Raw genomic sequence first — 19005 nt, 5'->3', positions numbered from 1 at the left:
GAAGTCGAGCTGACTGCAGTTCTGTCTCAGATGTCCTTTGTCCCTCTAATCTCTGGGCTCAGGAAGAATGACATTGGGAGTTAACCTCCTTATTTTAGGGCTCATTTCCACATTATGGGTCATTTTCCCTGCTTCTAAAGTGTTGTTAGAGAACACCACTGTCCTCTAAAGACTGAAAGCAGAATGGGAAACCATCTGTTGGATGTTCAACGGAGCAGGGTCAGAAACCAGAGGCAGGTCTGCACAGGGCAGAGTGTGGGGCTCCGGGAAATGGTTGGGGTAAGAACGGATCATGAGAAGGGAATCAGCAGCAGGGAGTGGAAACGAATAACAGAGTAGGGACATGTCGAAGCTGATTGACAGAAAATAATTCGGTTGTCTGACTGATGACACAAGCAATACCTGTTGTGAGGTGCTCCATTGGTCGAGGGAAATGTGGGTGTTGGGAATGGTTATATCTATTGAGGGAGTTAGTCCTGCTTGTTTATCCTGTAATATAATTTCTGGATGGTTATTATATAACCATATAACAATTACAGCATGGAAACAGGCCTTCTCAGTCCTTCTAGACCATGCTGAAAGCTTACTCTCATCTAGTCCCACCAACCTGCACTCAGCCCATAACCCTCCATTTCTTTCATGTCGATATACCTGTACATTTTTTTTAAATATCGAACCTGCTTCTACCACTTCTACTAGAAGCTCCTCCACACAACTACCACTCTCTGAGTAAAGAAGTTCCCACTCGTGTTACCCCTAAACTTTTTCCCCCTAACTCTCAACTCAAGTCCTTGTGTTTCAATCTCCCCTACTCTCAATGGAAAAAGCCTATCCACATCAAATCCATCTATCCCCATCTAAATTTTAAATACCTCTATTGAGTCCCCCCTCAACCTTCTATACTCCAAAGAATAAAGACCTAACTTGTTCAACCTTTTTCTGTAACTTAGGTGTTGAAACCCAGGTAACATTCTAGTAAATCTTTTCCGTATTCTCTCAATTATATTGAAATCTTTCCTATAATGCGATGAACAGAACTGCACACAATACTCCATATTTGGCCTGAACAATGCCTTGTATAATTTTAACATTACATCCCAACTCCTATACTCACTGCTCTGATTTGTAAAGGCCAGCATACCAAAAGCTTTCTTCACCACCCTATCCACATGAGATTCCACCTTCAGGGAACAATGCACCATTATTCCTTGATCACTCTGTTCTGTTGCATTCCTCAGTGCCCTACCATTTACCATATATGTCCTATTTTGATTAGACCTACCAAAATGTAGCGCCTCACTCTTAACAACATTAACCTCCATCTGCCATCTTTTTGTCCACTCTTCTAACTGGCTTAAATCTCTCTACAAGCTTTGAAAACCTACTTCATTATCCACAACGCCACCCATCTTTGTATCATCTGCTTACTTACTAATCCAATTTACCGCCCCATCATCCAGATCATTAATGTATATGACAAACAACACTGGACCCAGTACTGATCACTGAGGCACAACACTCTAACCTGACAAACAGTTATCCACCACTACTCTCTGGCATCTCCCATCCAGCCACTGTTGAATCCATTTTACTACTTCAATATTAATACCTAATGATTGAACCTTCCTAACTTCCTTCCGTGTGGAATCTTGTCAAAGGACTTACTGAAGTCCCTATAGACAACATCCACTGCTTTACCCTCGTCAACTTTCCTAGTAACCACTTCAAAAAGTTCAATGCGGCTTGTCAAACATGATCTTTCATGCACAAATCCATGTTGACTGTTCTTAATCAGACCCTGTCTAATCAGATAATTATATATCATATCTAAGAGAATTTTCCATTAATTTACCCACCACTGACGTCAAACTTACAGGCCCATCATTGCTAGGTTTACTCTTAGAACCCTTTTTAAACAATGGAACAACATGAGCAATTCGCCAATCTTCTGGCACCATCCCCGTTTCTAATGACATTTGAAATATTTCCGTCAGAGCTCCTGCTATTTCTACACTAACTTCCCTCAAGGTTCTAGGGAATATCCTATCAGGAACCAGAGACTTGTCCACTTTTATATTCCTTAAAAGCTCCTGTACTTCCTCTTCTTTAATTATCAGAGTTTCCATAACTACCGTACTTGTTTCTCTTACCTTACACAATTCAATATCCTTCTCCTTAGTGAATACCAATGAAAATCATTTTTCAAAATCTCCCCCATAGCTGTCAACGCTGATTCTCTAAGGGACCAATTCTATCCCTCACTATCGTTTTGCTATTAATATAACTGTAGAAACCCTCTGGATTCATTTTCACCTTACTTGCCAAAGCAGCCTCATATCCTCTTTTAGCTTTTCTAATTTCTTTCTTAAGATTCTTTTTACATTCTTTATATTCCTCGAGCACCTCATTTGCTCCATGCTGCCTATATTTATTATAGATCTCTTTTTCCGAACCATGTTTCCAATATCTCTTGAAAACCATGGCTCTCTCGAACTTCTAACCTTTCAACCTAATAGGAGCATAAAGATTCTGTACCCTCAAAATTTCACCTTTAAATGAACTCCATTTCTTTGTTATATCCTTCCCATAAACTAATTGTCCCAATCCACTCCTAAATCTTTTCGCATCTCATCAAAGTTAGCCTTTCTCCAATCAAAAATCTCAACCCTAGGTCCAGTCCTATCCTTCTCCATAATTATATTGAAACTAATGGTATTGTGATCACTGGACCCGAAGTGCTCCCCAACACATACCTCCATCACCTGACCTATCTCATTCCCAGCAGGAGATCCAACACTGCCACTTCTCCAGTTGGTACCTCCATGTATTGCTGCAAAAACCTATCCTGCACACATTTTACAAACTCGAAACCATCCATCCCTTTTACAGTATGGGCTTCCCTGTCGATGTGTGGAAAATTAAGTTCAGCCACAATCACAACCTTCTGCTTACTACAAATATCTGCTATCTCCTTACAAATTTGCTCCTCCAATTCTCGCTCCCCATTATGTGGTCTGTAATACACCCCTATAAGTGTTACTACACCTTTCCCATTCCTCAATTCCACCCAAGTAGTCTCCCTAGACGAGCCCTCTAATCTGTCCTGTCAAAACACCACAGTAATATTTTCTCGGACAAGCAATGCAATGCCTCACCCTCTTGCCCCTCCGATTCTTTCACACCTTAAACAACGAAATCTAGGGATATTTAGTTGCCAATCACACCTGTCTTGCAACCATGTTTCACTAATAGCTACAACATCATATTTCCATGTCTCAATCCGTGCTCTAACCTCATCCACCTATCTGACAATGCTCGTAGCATTAAAATAGATGCATTTAAGAAACTCTCCACCTCTTCCTCTCTGCTAATCCCTAACGGTGCACGCAACTTTATTATCTTTTTGTTTTCCTTCTCCCCTACATCTTCGGTCTGAACCCTCCTACATCAGGGAGGAAGTTCAAATTACCTCTGTGTTAAAAGTCTAACCATCACGGTGACTGAAGGCAGCTGCAGGTTCATGAGGGACTGTTACTGTCAGATTCTGCAGTTCTGGTGGCTGCTCATCGCACCCAGGACTGAACCCTGATCACTGAGCATTGGAGGAGTCTGTTCTGCTGATGTTAGTCTTAAACTAGACTGGTGTTTAATATTGTGGAGCTGTGAAAGTTAAAACAGTTTTGTATAAAATCCCGTGTTTCAGGTACTTACTGTCTCTACCACACTCACAATGTCAACTAGAAAGGCCACTCGGCCCATCTGGTTCCTGCCCATGTTTCTGTTCCATATCCGTATATCAAAACCTGCCGTTCCCCTCTCACACTCCCTGAGGTGACAGGTTGCAACTAGTCACCACTCCGTGGAATAGAAGATTTCCCTTGAATTTCATAGAATCACAGAAATCTATTTTCCTAAGCTCCATGTACCTATCCAAGAGTCTCTTAAAAGACCCTATTGTATTCGCCTCTACCACCGTCGCTGGCAGTGCATTCCACACACACACCACTCTTTGCTTAAAAAAAAAAACATTGCTCTGATATCTCCTCTGTACCTACTTCCAAGCAGCTTAAACCTATTCCCCCTCGTGTTAGCCATTTTCCTACTGGGAAAAAGCCTCTGGCTATCCACACGACCAATGCCTCTTATCATCTTATACACCTGAATGATTGTCTCCGGGCTGAATAAGACGATGAGCTCACTGTGGTTGTGACGTTCTCGCCCGTCGCCCATCTCCCCCTCCCCGTTCCCCCTCCCCTCCCTCTCTCCCTCCCCCCTCCCCTCCCCCTCTCCCTCTCCCGCCCCCTCACCCTTTGTGTTTTACGTCAAAGACCTCAATCAGACACTAAAAACGCACTCGCAGTAAGCGAACCTGCGGTCTCGTAACACAATACACCTCTAAAGTCTAACAGCTGTCTAGCAAGTGAATCTTCGATGGTGCAGAGTCAGAAACCAAAGAGTTGCCAGATTGAGTCAGGCTTTGGGGCTGCAATGAGAGTTGGGGTCTAGAGTTTACGAGGAGGAGGAATCAGACCAGCTGGATGTGGCTACAGAAGAAAGATTAGAAGCATTTGGAAATTGGTTGATCGAAAAAAAAAGGTGGTTAATTTCTGCAAAATACTGGTGGAAATCAACAGACAGCAATGGTGAAGAGGAATAAAAAGACAACGTTTACACCGAGCCCTTTTAGCATGCCTAGCCTGTGCACTCCTCTACTTAGTTGCTGCTTGAACTGCAGAGTTCCTCCAGTATTTGTGTGTGTGCGTCTCTGTATTCCAAGCAACTGCAGAATCTGCTGTGTTTTATAACTGCATTTTACTTTGGCATTCGATAGGCATTGATATTGAGTATATTGCTTATGGGAGCCGCTTTCTGCGGTAAAACAGCTGCAGATTTTTCGATGCACACGAAAAAATAAGGTATGGACCTTGAACCGGTACCTGCACAAATCTTTAATGGCACCGTGATTACCCATAGGGCCATGAGTTAAAAATTTCGCCGTCGTTGAGGCACCGATGAAATGCGCAGGCGTCAGGCTGAGGACGTCCCCGAGTGTCACGCATGCGCATAGTACACTGAAGGCCTTGAAAATGTCGGATGGAGGTAAGAGTGATTCTCCGTGTTTTTCTCTGAAACCCGACTTCAGAACGATTCCTGTGAAATCCGGACATGACAGTCCGCTATCCCGGGACAGTCCTGCTCTCTTCCCTCTCTCTCAGCCTCACGATCCGTACACGGGCCCCGGGGAGCTCCCGGCTGATGAGTGAATGGGAACCGATGGATCTCTCAGACAGAGCTGAGCTCCAGCTATCTGAATGCAAGGATTAGGAACTCGGGAGAAAGGGAACAAAATCTTTTACATCACCAGTTGAGAAATTCGCCTTTGTTCTACCTCCGATCACTGACAGGAGAAAATCTGCAGATGCTGGAAATCCAACCAACACACACAAAATGCCGGAGGAACTCAGCATTAGTACTCTTTTCCGTAGATGCTGCCCGGCCTGCTGAGTTCCTCCAGCATTTTGTGTGTGTTGCTTGTTCCACCTCCTCTTGTTCTGGACTTTTCAACCCGTGACGACATGTTTTGTACCATTCTCTCTGGAAGATAATGATATCAAACACCTTTGCCCTGGGCAACAAGTAGCTTTCACATCAAATGTGCCAGACTCCAGTGAGACAGACTACTGCCCTTCCCTTCATATTCATTGGGATTTCATTCACTGAGTTCAACACCGTCAGTCATTGGGGGAGACTTCAGGGGAAATATTTATGTACAATACAGAAACTGGTGATACCTGTGTGTATTGTGGTGATGCAAAAGTTGTTGGAGAGTTTACAAGAGGGAAGAATTGGAGTGCTATTTGGAAATCTGACTTTTTAAAGCATAATTTAGCAAGCAAACCACTTATGGACAAAGTGCAAAAGCACTGGAGAGAAAATCCTTCATTACCCTTTACAGCCTGTGACATGGTGTGAGAGGGCAGATGAACTGAATCGAGCCCAGAGGAGATCACAGTTCTTACAGACAGTGATTTGCTGGCTGTTAAAATGAATACCTCTCTATATAAAATTCGCAGTGCACATGTCGTCACTGGGTAAAAGAATGCACAGTACAAGATTTCTGTGCACACTGGTGATTACAAATTAGAGGGGACATTGGTGGGGAGAACTCCAGTGTCCCTGACACCCTCACCTACAAGATGTGCACCCAGCTGCACTTTGAGGAGTTGGAGCTGAAAACGGATGAATTGTGGATCATCCAGCAGTTGGAGGGGGTGATAGATATGACATGAAGAGAGGTGAGTTACACCTAAGGTGCAGGAGACAGGAAACTAGGTGAGAGACGTGAAGGGGAATGAAGTTAAATAGCCATCGCAGAGTACTCTTGTTGCCATCCCACACAACAGCCAGGTGGGCCGCTTTAGAAACTGTTGGGGATGGAGGGATTACCTGGCAGAGGAAAGTCAAACGGGTGATAGGGGATTCGTTAGTTAGGGGAACGGAACAGAGGGGATAAAAGGTCAGTTTCGATGGTGTCAAAAGGACCTGACAAGTGTGGTTTGGGATAGGCCGTTTTCTGGCATAGGAGTACTTGGTAAGTGGGAGGCCTTCAGAAGTGACATTTTTGAGAGTGTAGAGTTCGTATGCTGAAAGGTAACTGGTGCAGGGAGCCTTGGTTTTCAAGAGATATTGAGGCCCCCGATATTTTGTTCCTCTAAATGCCTCAGACTGTTGGGTGCTACCAAGACTCATTAATGACAACAGTATCATAATTCCACCCCCGAGCTCATCGGACTTATTTTTAGTCGTCTTCTGTTGGTTTCTAAAAGCTTCCAATAGTTTTTGCTCTTTTGTTTGCCCTCTCTTTGGCTGTTATGTTGGCTTTGGCTTCTCATTTCAGCCACGGTTGTGTCTTCCTGCCTTTACAATGCTTCCACTTCTTTGGGATGTATCGATCACTCAGCTCCTGAATTGCTCCCAGAAACTCCAGCCATTGTTGCTCCGTTGTCACTCCTATCTTTCCCTTCCAAGCAAGTTTAGCCAGCTTCTGTCACAGAAACATGGAGAAGTTCAGTACGGAAACAGGCTATTTGCCCAATCCATTCAATGCCAAACAAACATTTAAACTGTCTAATGCAACTAACTGCACCGGGACCATCGCCCGCCATACCCCTACCATCCAGGCTCCCATCCAAACTTCTTTTAAATGGTGAAACCGAACTCATATTCACCACTTGTGCTGGCATCTCACTGCACGCTCTCACGACCATTTCAGTAAAGAGCTTTTCCAAATGTTCCCATTAAATTTTCACTTCCCCGTTTACCCATGATCTATGGTTGTCATCGCACCCATCCTCAGTGGAAAAAGCTGCTTACCTGTACCCTATCTATACTGTCATAACGTTGTCTATTCCCAACAAATCCTCAAAGATATGTATAATATCTTTGTTTATGTTTAGAGCCTTTTTCAGATGTATAGGATGATGAGGGACACTGATCGTGTGGATAGCTAGAGGTTTTTACCCCAGGGCTGAAATGGCTAATGTGAGGGAGCATAGTTTCAAGGTGCTTGAAAGTTGATATGGAGGGGATGTCAGGGGTAACTTTATTTACACTGAGAGTTGTGGGTGCATAGAACGGATTGCAGGCTATTTGTGTGAGAGTGTTTCAGTTACTTTGGGGCCAGGAACCCATGCAGCTCAGTGGGAACAGGGAACAATACCAACGGAGAGAGTCAAACTGAGCCAGGTCACAGATTGGAGACGGCATTCTTAAAGAGACAGGAAGAGCATCAGGGAATTGATGGTCATTCCAGATACCAGCACTGTGCCCAGTTAAAGGTGATTTCTCTCTCCAACTTGGGTTAAACTTCACTGAAACAGTGTGATGCCAGCTCACACCTTGACAACTCAAGGAATCTCATCTGAAATGTTGTCCTACACCCATTGATGGATTTTGTAAATCTTTTTACAGGTTAAAATGACAAGGAATTTGCCTACGGGAATCTCGAACACAACACGCTAGTTTTGCTATCTCTGTCCAGATATTTAAGAAGTGGAGCAAGAGATTCACTCGATCATCCTTCCTGCTCAGACGGTAGGTAGGGATTCACTCAATCATCTGACCAACTGACATGCCTATTAGTTTACATGGGGGGAGCCCATTCATCTGCTCAGACAGTGGGAATGGATTCACTCGGTCATCTCAACTGAAGGTACATCAGCAAGTTCACACTGGGCAAGGCCATTCACCTGTTCTGTGAGTGAGAAGGGATTCAGTTGGTCTTCCCACCTGCGGACACACCAGTCAGTTCACACTGGGCAGAGGCTGGTCATCTGAGGAATTTGTGGAGAAGGATTGACTCGGTCATCTGTCCTAATGGCTCACCAGCGAGTTCACACCGGGGAGAGGCCGTTCACCTGCTCGGACTGTGGGAAAGGATTCACTTCCACATATAAGTTACTGAGACACCAGTCAGTTCACACCGGGGAGAGGCCATTCACCTGCTCAGACTGTGGGAAGGGATTCGCTCAGACATCTCAACTGAAGGAACATCAGCAAGTTCACACTGGGGAGAGGCCATTCACCTGCTTGGACTGCGGGATGGGATTCATTTCATCATATAAGTTACTGAAACACCGGTCAGTTCACACCGGAGAGTGGCCGTTCACCTGCTCAGACTGCGGAAAGGGATTCACTGAGTTACCTCAACTTCAGGTACATCAGCGAGTTCACACCAGAGAGAGGCCATTCACCTGCTCAAACTGTGGGAAGGGATTCGCTCAGTCATCTCAACTGAAGGTACATCAGCGAGTTCACACTGGAGAGTGGCCAATAACCTGCTCGGACTGTGGGATAGGATTCGCTTCGTCATCCCATCTGAAGATACATCAGCGAGTTCACACTGGTGAGAGGCCGTTCACCTGCTCAGACTGTGGGAAGGGATTCACTTCATCATCCCATCTGAAGATACATCAGCGAGTTCACACTGGGGAGAGGCCATTCACCTGCTCAGACTGTGGGAAGGGATTCATTTCATCATCCCATCTGAAGGTACATCAGCGAGTTCACACTGGGGAGAGGCCGTTCACCTGCTCGGACTGTGGGAAAGGATACTCTCAGTTATCTCAACTGAAGGCACACCAGGGAGTTCACACCGGCGAGTGGCCAATCACCTGCTCGGACTGCGGGAAGGGATTTGCTTCGTCATCCCATCTGAAGATACATCAGCGAGTTCATACCGGAAAGTGGCCAATCACCTGCTCAGACTGTGGGAAGGGATTCCCTTCGTTATCCCAACTGAAGATACATCAGCGAGTTCACACTGGTGAGAGACCATTCACCTGCTCAGACTGTGGGAAGGGATTCACTCGATCATCCCATCTGCAGATACATCAGCGAGTTCACACTGGTGAGAGGCCGTTCACTTGCTCAGTCTGTGGGAAGGGTTTCACTTCGTCATCCCAACTGAAGGTACATCAGCAAGTTCACACTGGGGAGAGGCCGTTCACTTGCTCAGAGTGTGGGAAGGGATTCACTCGGTCATCCCAACTACTGGCACACCAGCAAGTTCACACTGGGGAGTGGCCTTTCACCTGCTCAGAATGTGGGAAGGGATTCACTAAGTCATCCACCTTACTGGTACATCGGCGAGTTCACACTGGGGAGAAGCCGTTCACTTGCTCAGAATGTGGGAAGGGATTCACTCAGTCATCCATCCTAAAGGCACACCAGCGCCTTCACACTGGGTAGAGACCAATATGCTTGGACTTTGGGAAGAAATTCTCTCAGCCAAAACAACCAGTGTGCATCATTGAGTTCACACTGGGGAGAGGCCGTTCATCTGCTGTGAATGTAGGAAGCAATTCACTCAGTCATCTAATGTTATGTAGCTTCCAGTTGTGCTGGCAGCTTAACAGAGGGGGTTATAGCCCCCAGTCTGGCCAAACTGAAGAATCTCGTTTGGGTGGATACTGAGCGATGTGTCCCCTGTGTAATCTGCCCTTGGGGTTCATACTCTCTGTGGACTGTCTCTTTAAAGTGCAAAGAGAACCGAGACTGACCTTGGACACGCTGTTGGATTTCTGCAGAAGTGCTGGGTTGCTATGGTGACCAGCTAATGTTTATGTTCTGTGTGGTTAAGCAAGGTCAGAATGATCCTTTACCAACACAGAACAAGCAAGCGACTTCTTACAGAGAAGTCTATTATCCCCCCTCCCCCCCATCTTGTGAACTAAATTGAATCTACCACATCATTGTAAGACAATGTCGTTTACCACCTTGGTTTTGGATTTTATATACAGGTGGCTCCCGTTTTTCGCTTTACGACAGCTCACTGTTACGAAAGACCTACATTAGTACCTGTTTTTGCTAACCAAAGAGGATTTTCACTTTTACGATAAAGATGATGCCTGCTTTATACGTGAGTTTACCCCGAGAAAGACTAGGGTGACCGTGAAGCCTTGTGCGGCAGTTGTGTACGCATGCGTGCACGTGCCGATTTTTTTTCTCTCCAAATCGATTTCAGTTCACTATCTTCCCGATTTTCAGTGAAACTACACTGTACATACAATATTTCTACTTTATCATTATCACTAACTATAGGTTAGTGTTATTTTAGGTTTTATGTGCTATTTGGTATGATTTGGTGGGTTTTCTTTGGGTCTGGGAACATCCAAAATCTTTTCCCATTTAGATTAATGGTAATTGCTTCTTCACTTCATGACATTTCGGCTTACAAATGGTTTCATAGTAACACTCTAGCTTTAGATACCGGGGGAAACCTGTATTCACACCTATATATGCATAACATTGCTAACCCTTGGATTATCTGGTTTAAGTTCACTATTATTAGTAGTTACCAATAAAATTTTGTTTGTTAACTGCAAAACTAGACTCCAAGTGTGTTTAATTGTTGCTGGTAGTTTTATTGGTTTGCGTCTGTGTGACACCTGAAGTAACAAATTGTACATAATATGTGATTAAACTATTAAGATTTATAATTCTTACTTTGACCAGAGGGTTAGTAAAGAAAACAAAAAAAAAGAAAAAGGGCCCAGTCTCTCCATTCACGTCTTCTCATCTCTCCCCAGCAAAAGTCCATGAAAATCTCTCTTCCAGACTCACAAGAAAGAACATTTCTCTCATTGGATAGTCCCACACTCCAAAACCCTGTTATCTCTAGTCGTAACCTAAACATTGCTGCTGCAGGGAAGCCATTACCTCAGCAGTGAAACCTTACAGTGTGTTACACTTGTGACACACTACCAGGTTCAAACTGGGGAGATAGTTTCAATGAGCTGCATGCTGGATATTTGTCCATCACCGTTGCTGAATGCAATTTCGAGAGCGACTATTGCTGCTGAAATCTGCAATTATTGCTGCTGCTCACCACACCCAGTTCTGCACCCTGGTCACTGGGCATGGGAGGTGTTTCTTCTGCTGCACATTCACCTTTAATGGGGCTGGAGTTTAATATTCTGCATCTGTGACAAATAAACCAGTTCTATTATAAACTCTGTCTTTGGTGCTTAGTGAATTTATAACACAACTGGTGTACTCAGGCCTGCTGAACCCGGCCAGTGAATCTGTTCCACATCAGTCCATTTAAATCCTCCCCTGTTGTTTCCCTTGAATTCTCTGCAGACTGAAAAAGTCGAGATGACTGCAGTTCTAATCTCTGGGCTGATGAAGAATGACATTGTTCGTTAACCTCCTTAATCACAACTTATTTCCACATTATGACTCATTTTCGCTGCTTCTAAAGGGTTGTTGGAAACACCACTGTCCTCTAAAGACTTAAATTGGAATGGGAAACCATAAGTAGGATGTTCAAAGGAGCAGGGTCAGAAACCAGAGGCGGGTCTGCACAGGGCAGAGTTTGGGACTCTGGACGATGGTTCTGGTAAGAACGTATGATGAGAAGAAAGGAATCAACAGTGGGGCATGGCAACGAATGACAGAGTAGCAACACTTGGACGTTAATTGGCAGACAAAATAATTTTGTTATCTGACTGATGAACAATGCCTGTGGTGAGAGGCCCCATTGGTCGAGGCACATGTGTGTGTTGAGAATGGTTATACCTATTGAGGGAGTTATTCTTGCTTGTTTATCCTGTAATATTATATCTGAATGGTTATTTGAGATGATCCTATCTCTAATAATGTATTAATTATCATATAAATTGTGAGATTATGTCCTTAACTGAATCAGGCTTGAATTTATAGTGCCTTAATGAAGTTACCGTGGTCATTCATCCATTTGTATTTTAAAGCAAGATTTTGGTGAATGACATTTTCCACTTGATTGTACCTGCATAAGTAATCAGACTGAGTTAAACTGCTGTAGGATCCTGGAATGTGTTGGATTGTGTCTGGTGTCTCTTGGCATTTTCTGCATTTAGTGTCTTGCTTGCTTGAATTCCATGTATTTCAGATTTTTTTCTTTTTCTTAAACACCTTGTCCTGTATTTCTGCAAGGAACCCCGCTGATTCTGGGAAGGGATCTCCAACTCTCAGTCAGGTGCTCGATGCTTCCTTCACACCATCTAGTCTGCTCAGATCGTTGGGATGTCTCCCATGGAGGGTCATACTCATTCCACTGGTTAATGTTTTCTTCCAGAGTGATGACTTATTGTTCTGAGTTGGCCTCTCATTTAAGTTTTCTGGTCTGTATTTCTTATCACGATTGCATATACACACATGGAGTGCTGAATCCTGTTTATTTTTGATGAAAATATATATTTAGGTTTTATCTGACTGTTGTGTGATTTTTTTTTCATGTGTGTTATTCCTGTTCCTCCTTGTGTCCAAGATAGTCGTTAATCTAAGTGGGACTTCGTGTAAATAGACTTTTCTAAAGTCTCTTCAGTTCTTATTTGTCTTTGTAAATTTTACTGATTGAAATGGGACCAAGATATTTTCATTAAAAAAGTCAATCTCGGTATTGATGCAAGTGTTTATTGCCTTTGTTGTATTTGTTTCCTATTGAGCTCTGTTTGGCAGGTTTTTTTGAAGCCATGAACTAAATTTTGTCAAAGGTTTTATGGATTTCACACTACTTTCTATTGTCTTTGCTTGTTGATATTCCAGATACGTGGGTATCGAGTCATAAAGAAGAGTCTTGGCCAGGAATGTTGATTCCCATCCATAGATGCTGCTTGACATGCTGAGCTCCTCCAGCACTTTATGTGTCGTTCTCTCCATTTCTGGCATCTGCAGGTCCTCTCGTTTCCCAGATACTTATATGTTTCTTGAAATAACGAGCCGGTAGTAGGGCTGTGTGGCTCTTTTGGTAAAATATTAAATAAACTCATTATAACGAGGTTGTAAAGGGTTGGAAGATGTAGAATCTCTAGGTAGAATAATCGCCCCCTGTGGTGGGGATTTACAGACATTCACCACCCTCAGAGTGGAAACAATTCCCCTCATCTCAGTCCCGGGCAGTTCACCCCCTGTTTCAGAGACTGGGATCCCTAGTTCAACCGGTAATGAAGTTGTGCATGTCAATGTTCACCTCTCAGTCCTCGATACTCTAAATGAAAGGGTTATCACATTTGATCTTTCTTCATATGATGACCCCACCACACCAGGGATCATTCAGGTGAATCTTCATTGCACTCTCTATAACAAATACTCTCTAACCTCTTTGTTAATCCTCTATGGAATTTCCATATTCTTCAGCCCCGTGTTGCCCCAACCACTCACCTCCCACCCCTGTCACTATTTCCACCTTCCCACCTCCCCCCTCACCTGGATCCACCTCTCACTCCCCGGCTCTTGCCGCATCCCCACCCCTCACCTCTTTTCTCTGACTATTTCCCGTCCACTCTCGGTCCAGAGGGAGGGTCTCGGCCCGAAATGTTGACGGTCCATTTCCCTCCACAGATGGTGTCCGACCCACTGAGTTCCTCCGGCAGTTTGTTCTTTGGTCTGTAAACCCGTGTTAGTGTGGGGAGCGGGATTTTACACCATATTCCAGGTACAATCTCAACAAAGCCCAAATAATTGTCACTTTGCCCGGACCATTGGCCCCGCTTGCAGGGCAACAGTCTGCCGGTGTTTGCCCCCCATGTGGTGAATCCCTCTGCTCGACACCACCGTGGGCTCAGATATTTCCACAGATGAGCCCCTCCTGTCCCCACCGGGACAAACATCCTGTCCGCCCCCTCTCACACCATCTTCATCCTTTCAATAAAATCCCTCCCTCCCCGGGGAACCGGCATCGAACCGACGGGCCGAGCGGTCTCCTCCTACCTCTCAGCGATACATCAGACTCCGGCCGCAGGAGACGCTTCACAAACGCCCCAACTGCCCTCGGAGGGAAATGGAAATAAATCAGAAAGCGGACTTTTACTTTGAGGTTTTCTCCGCTCTGAGGAGGCGGTTGGCGCTTGAGCGGGAGACGTACTCAGCGGGGTAACGCCCACTCGGCTTTTCCGCCTCCGTGACTGGTTGTAACCAGTGATTGACATCGCTTCGCACCAATGGGAATAACGTAGCTCCTGAATCCTCTGTTGACAGCGGTGGGAGAGGGGCTGGTCACGTGATTATTAGCCCAGCCGTTAAACCGATGAAGCTTGTGCACAGCAGCGCGTGGGTGACGTAAGACACCGCGCACGTGAGGGCAGATCCCGGTGTGGGGAGCCCATGTGTGACGTCAGGCGCGTGGGGGGGTAGGAGCTATGTGACGTCACCTGTGGGAGAGCGCAGGCATTTAAAAGCACCTTAATGGACTTTTCAGTGGGACAACAACATTAATCACGGGTTTCATCACTGAATCCAGAGTTGTTGGATGTAAAGTCCCCTGTTATGTGTCCGGCTGTGCCGTGTTGTTGGTGGAGTGGGCAGCGTGGTGTTTGTCCCGATTCGGGTCACAACACCAGAATTGCCAGCGGGGTCCACACACAGTGTATTAGCCAACAGAAAACCTTTCGTCCCTGCAGTCTTTGTCTCCTGGTAAACTCAACACCCTGACAGTGTGGACCATAGATACCCCTTCCTCTCAGAGTCAGGGGATCATTCAGACAGCTGATCGATATATATTGGTCATTAAAATTCACCCAGATTCGTTTGGACGGATTTGACGTGGAGTTTGGGGTGTCACAATGAAAGGGCCGGATGGCCGAACTCTCTCCGCTGTCCAAACATCCTTCCAGGTGAGGCGACACTTCACCTGTGAATCTTCCGGGGTCGCCCGTTGTGTCCGCTGCTCCCGATGCGGCCGCCTCTACACTGGTGACACCGGCTCCACCGCAGTTGTGCGGGGTAGGAGTGTTTTTTTTTATGTGGGACTCGATGTTATTGTTCCCTTTTGTGCGGAGGGGTGGGTTTTGGGGTTTGATGATTGGGATCCCGTTCTTCTTGAACCGGGGGGTGGGGTGGGAGTTTGATTTTTCTTCCTGAGCGACTTTCATGCTCTTTCTTTGTTTCGTGGTTCTATGGAGAAACAGAAACTCAGTGTTATTTATGGATAGCTGCTCTAATAATAAACTAACCTTTGAACTATCCGCTCCGTGCGGGAGTTCCCGGTGTCCAAACATTTTCATTCTGATTTCCATTCCCGCTGCTACCCGGCCTGCTGTGTTCGGCCAGCGTTTTGTTTGTGTTGCTTTGGATTTCCAGAATCTACAGACTTTGTCGTGTTTGTGATTTACCTCTCCGTTGTCCTTCCGGCCACCGGCCACTGGTGGCGCTGTATAGATCTCCAGCCACTGGTGGCGCTGTGCAGATCTCCGGCCTTCGGAGACGATGTGCAGACCTCCGGCCATCGGTGGTGCTGCGGAGAAACGCCTGCTGAACGCATGCGCGGTGCCGAGTGCCGCTGTTGCTGGCGGTTCTCCGATTCGAGCAGGGATGAGTCGGGAATGATCCCGGTGTTGTGTAGCTGCCGGAGCTGTGGGGGGGGGGGGGGGGGGGGGTGGTTTGATTGATAAGTTCGTGGCCTAAGTTGGAAGGCCTGAAGTTATACAGCGCTCGGTGCCTGCACGTGTAGTTCAACTCTTTGAGTGAATATGCAGTAAGTTTGAAGTTAATAACTTTTGTGGTATTTCTGTTTCAGATAATTGAAAATTGCTAGGTTTTGTAAAATTGACTCCTTCCACCTTAGGCCATAAACTTATCAATCACTTCCAGTTTGTGATATCCAATTTGTGTACATGCTCATTTCATTTACTGAGCAACTGCCTTGCCCCATACGTGCAATGAGCAGGTGCACAAATTGGATGTGACATATATAGGGCTTCCTATAATGGCAAGCAGTAAACCAAGGTGAAAGAAATATATGAATTCCAGAGCTCCACAGAAATATAGTGACATTAACAAGATGACAGCCTATCATTACATTTCAGTGTATAACTGGTAAAATTAAACATATAATACTTAATTTAATAATATGACAAAATATTGCATTGTTGCACTTAACCAATTATCATAAAATATAATTATCAAGCAAGTAAAATAACTTTGTTTGCTTAGAAGCCAAAGGGTTGTTACTGAGAAAAGTTTACTTTAGGATTAGCGAGTAATCCACCATAGATGTAGCCTTACTAATACGCCTGAGTCAGAGCAAACGGCAGGGCCTGCAGCGTTTAGCAGTGTTCCTCAGAGGTATAAAAATAACAGAAATAAAGCAATTCATTTTTTACAATTTTAGCCACCTAAATTGGAACCAAGTAATCAAGTATGAAAAAATAAACTCTGATGAACTATTGCAAAAGCCACGAATATTGCTGAATGTTATTCTCAAAAGTGGTGGGTTGGTAAATCTGCCTCGTACCATTTCTCTCGCAGAAATGGTTGGACGGGAAGTGTATCTGTGAGTGTCGATACAATCTCCTCACACGTCGGGTGTTACATAGTTCGACCTTTACAGATCCTGTTTAGTCTTTAAATATATAAAAAGTTAAAGAAGTTTGAATCTTTACATAAATTATTATCGCATTTATACAAATAGAAAATATCGTTGTTTGGAAGTGACAAATGTTAACGGGAGGACAGCAACCATTTGGGAGTTTTGGAAATGCATTTCATCTCATTCATTGCCTCACTAAATTACTCTTTTTCCTATCAACACAAAGAGAAAAAGAGCCTCTTTCCCATTAGCTACAGTTGGTGGAGCGAGGCCAAGGGGTTGATCCGCTATTAATGATAGTTGAAATGACGTAAAACTACCTTATAGCCCAGAAATGTTTTTTTTTTCCATTTAGCTTGTAAAACAAAACTAAATTTATCCAGGTGTAGAAGAGGATTTTGGATGATTAGCTTGTGTATTTGATCAAAATCAGGAAGAAGATGAGCGAGCAGTGAATTTCTCTTTCATTGTTTTCAACTTCTAAACTTGGGTTTCTATGTTCATTCCTTGCTTAATATAGCTGCTTCCTGGAATCTAATGGTACCCATTGGAAAGAGCAGGGAAATGCTTGCACTTCTGTACAGGTATTTCCCAGCTTCCTTGGACAATGGGTCGAGCGAGAAGGAATTTCACAAATACCTAAATAAAAAACAGTCACAGCTCCAGGATTAAACCAAAAACGATCAAATATCCTAATGTTATTAGTGGTACTTTTCCCCACCAGCCAACACCCCCACTTCCCAACCCCCTGCTTCCGTAGAATTCCCTCTATTTAATATGTAGCTGCTGTTAAATTACCCGCTTGTTTATTTTGACTTTTTTACAGAGGTATCGGAGCAGTTGTCCGGTGAGCTCTGGTAGCACTGCACCTCTGAATGTATGATCCCTTCTCCCACCTGGTTCCATCTGCTTATCTCTGCTCATCTTGATCAATCTCTGTGCAGTCTCCTAAACCCATCTTCCTGCTTCAGTGATTTACATCTCCCATCTGGGTCATCTTCGGTCCACCCTGTATCCCACCTCCTCAATGTTATATATCAGCAATCTTTCTTCCAATCTCTGTCTTCATTGTGAAGTGTTCTTTTGTACCTTTGGCCTCGCTGAGTCATTTCCAGAATCGGCTTTTGTTAGCTGGAATGCCGGAGGGTCATCAGGTCCCATTTCTGTTGTGCATTGGTGTGGAGGTGCTCGTTTATGAACAGTGACGGGCTGACACACTGCAGCATTTTGCTGGCAGCAAAGAGTACTGGGAGAGTTGGTGCTTGGGCTCTAATCCTGTGATCGGCTTTCCAGGCAAATGGAACTGCTGGTGTTTTAGCTTTGACTTTGGTTTGAGCTTCTACAGAAGGGGCCGGATGCTCGTCCTGCAATGAAGCAGAAATTTCAAGCAGCTGGACATTGGTTGTGGGGAAATCCTAGATTGCACTACCCAGTGTGAGATGTGGGGACGATGTGTGAGACTCTCAGGGTCGGTGAGTGGCAGATTAAGCTGTGTGACTCTGAGTGGTTGGGTCCTGGGATATCATAGTTTTTAATCCAGCTAAAGTGGACCCAGGGATCGAGCTGTTTGGGCTTGTGAGCTGTTGATCGAGTATTTCTGGTCTGGGATCAGATGTTTGTTTCTGGAGTTCCTTTGGAAGCAATGACTGCCAGTCTGAAGAGAGGATGAGTTCCCATTCCATCCTCACAGGGAGAGGCTGTGAGTAAACGGGCTGTTCCGTGTTTACAACAGTAGAACTAGTCCCTGAGTCTGGTGTTCAAACTGTGTTTGGAAATCACACAGTGGAAATCAGGCAGCTGTGCTGGGGATCTGCACTAAAAACTGAAAATGTTTGAACTGAATCTGATGAAATATTATTAATTGAATTGTATTGTAAGCTGTTCCTTACCTGCAGAGTCTTTCTGGTAATTCCAGTTTCTTTTTATTTCTTGGTTTATATTTCATGAAATGGACCTGTTTTAACCTGGAAATGAAAATGGCTGTGATAATTTGTAGGCCTCCGTTAGAGTCTCTGCAGGTCTCCCCTCTCCACGCCAACGATGTTGTCCAAGGGAAGGGCATTAGGACACACACAGCTTGGCACCGGTGTCGTCGCTCAAGGACACACAGGCAGCCTCTGCCAAGGCTCAAACTAGCAACCTTCAGATCACTAGAC

General features: G+C 44.8%; 2 protein-coding genes across 3 annotated transcripts in view; one reads left to right on the top strand and one right to left on the bottom strand.

Moving 5' to 3' along the window:
- The first annotated feature begins 5058 nt into the window (after positions 1 to 5058).
- Positions 5059 to 11909, top strand: LOC132389737 (zinc finger protein 229-like). The gene is made up of 2 exons (XM_059962301.1): positions 5059 to 5100; positions 7972 to 11909. The coding sequence occupies exon 2, from the start codon at positions 8377 to 8379 to the stop codon at positions 9748 to 9750; it is 1374 nt and encodes a 457-aa protein (XP_059818284.1). The 5' UTR covers positions 5059 to 5100; positions 7972 to 8376; the 3' UTR covers positions 9751 to 11909.
- Positions 11910 to 15333: 3424 nt separating this feature from the next.
- The window catches only part of LOC132389738 (zinc finger protein 214-like), a 32465-nt gene continuing 28793 nt past the window's right edge, over positions 15334 to 19005 (bottom strand). The window contains exons 4-6 of one of the 2 annotated variants that reach the window (XM_059962307.1): positions 18739 to 18813; positions 15654 to 15892; positions 15334 to 15435 (exon numbers count right to left, since the gene is read on the bottom strand). The gene's annotated coding sequence lies outside the window, so the exon portion shown is untranslated. Of the gene's footprint in view, positions 15436 to 15653; positions 15893 to 17430; positions 17489 to 18738; positions 18814 to 19005 lie in introns of those variants that run through there. The other variant, XM_059962306.1, reaches the window with a different exon arrangement.

The sequence above is a fragment of the Hypanus sabinus genome, unplaced genomic scaffold (genome assembly GCF_030144855.1).
Source record: "Hypanus sabinus isolate sHypSab1 unplaced genomic scaffold, sHypSab1.hap1 scaffold_644, whole genome shotgun sequence".
Classification (NCBI taxonomy): Eukaryota; Metazoa; Chordata; class Chondrichthyes; order Myliobatiformes; family Dasyatidae; genus Hypanus; species Hypanus sabinus.
Note: the sequence above shows the minus strand (reverse complement) of the source record. Positions and strands in the feature narration are given on the sequence as shown.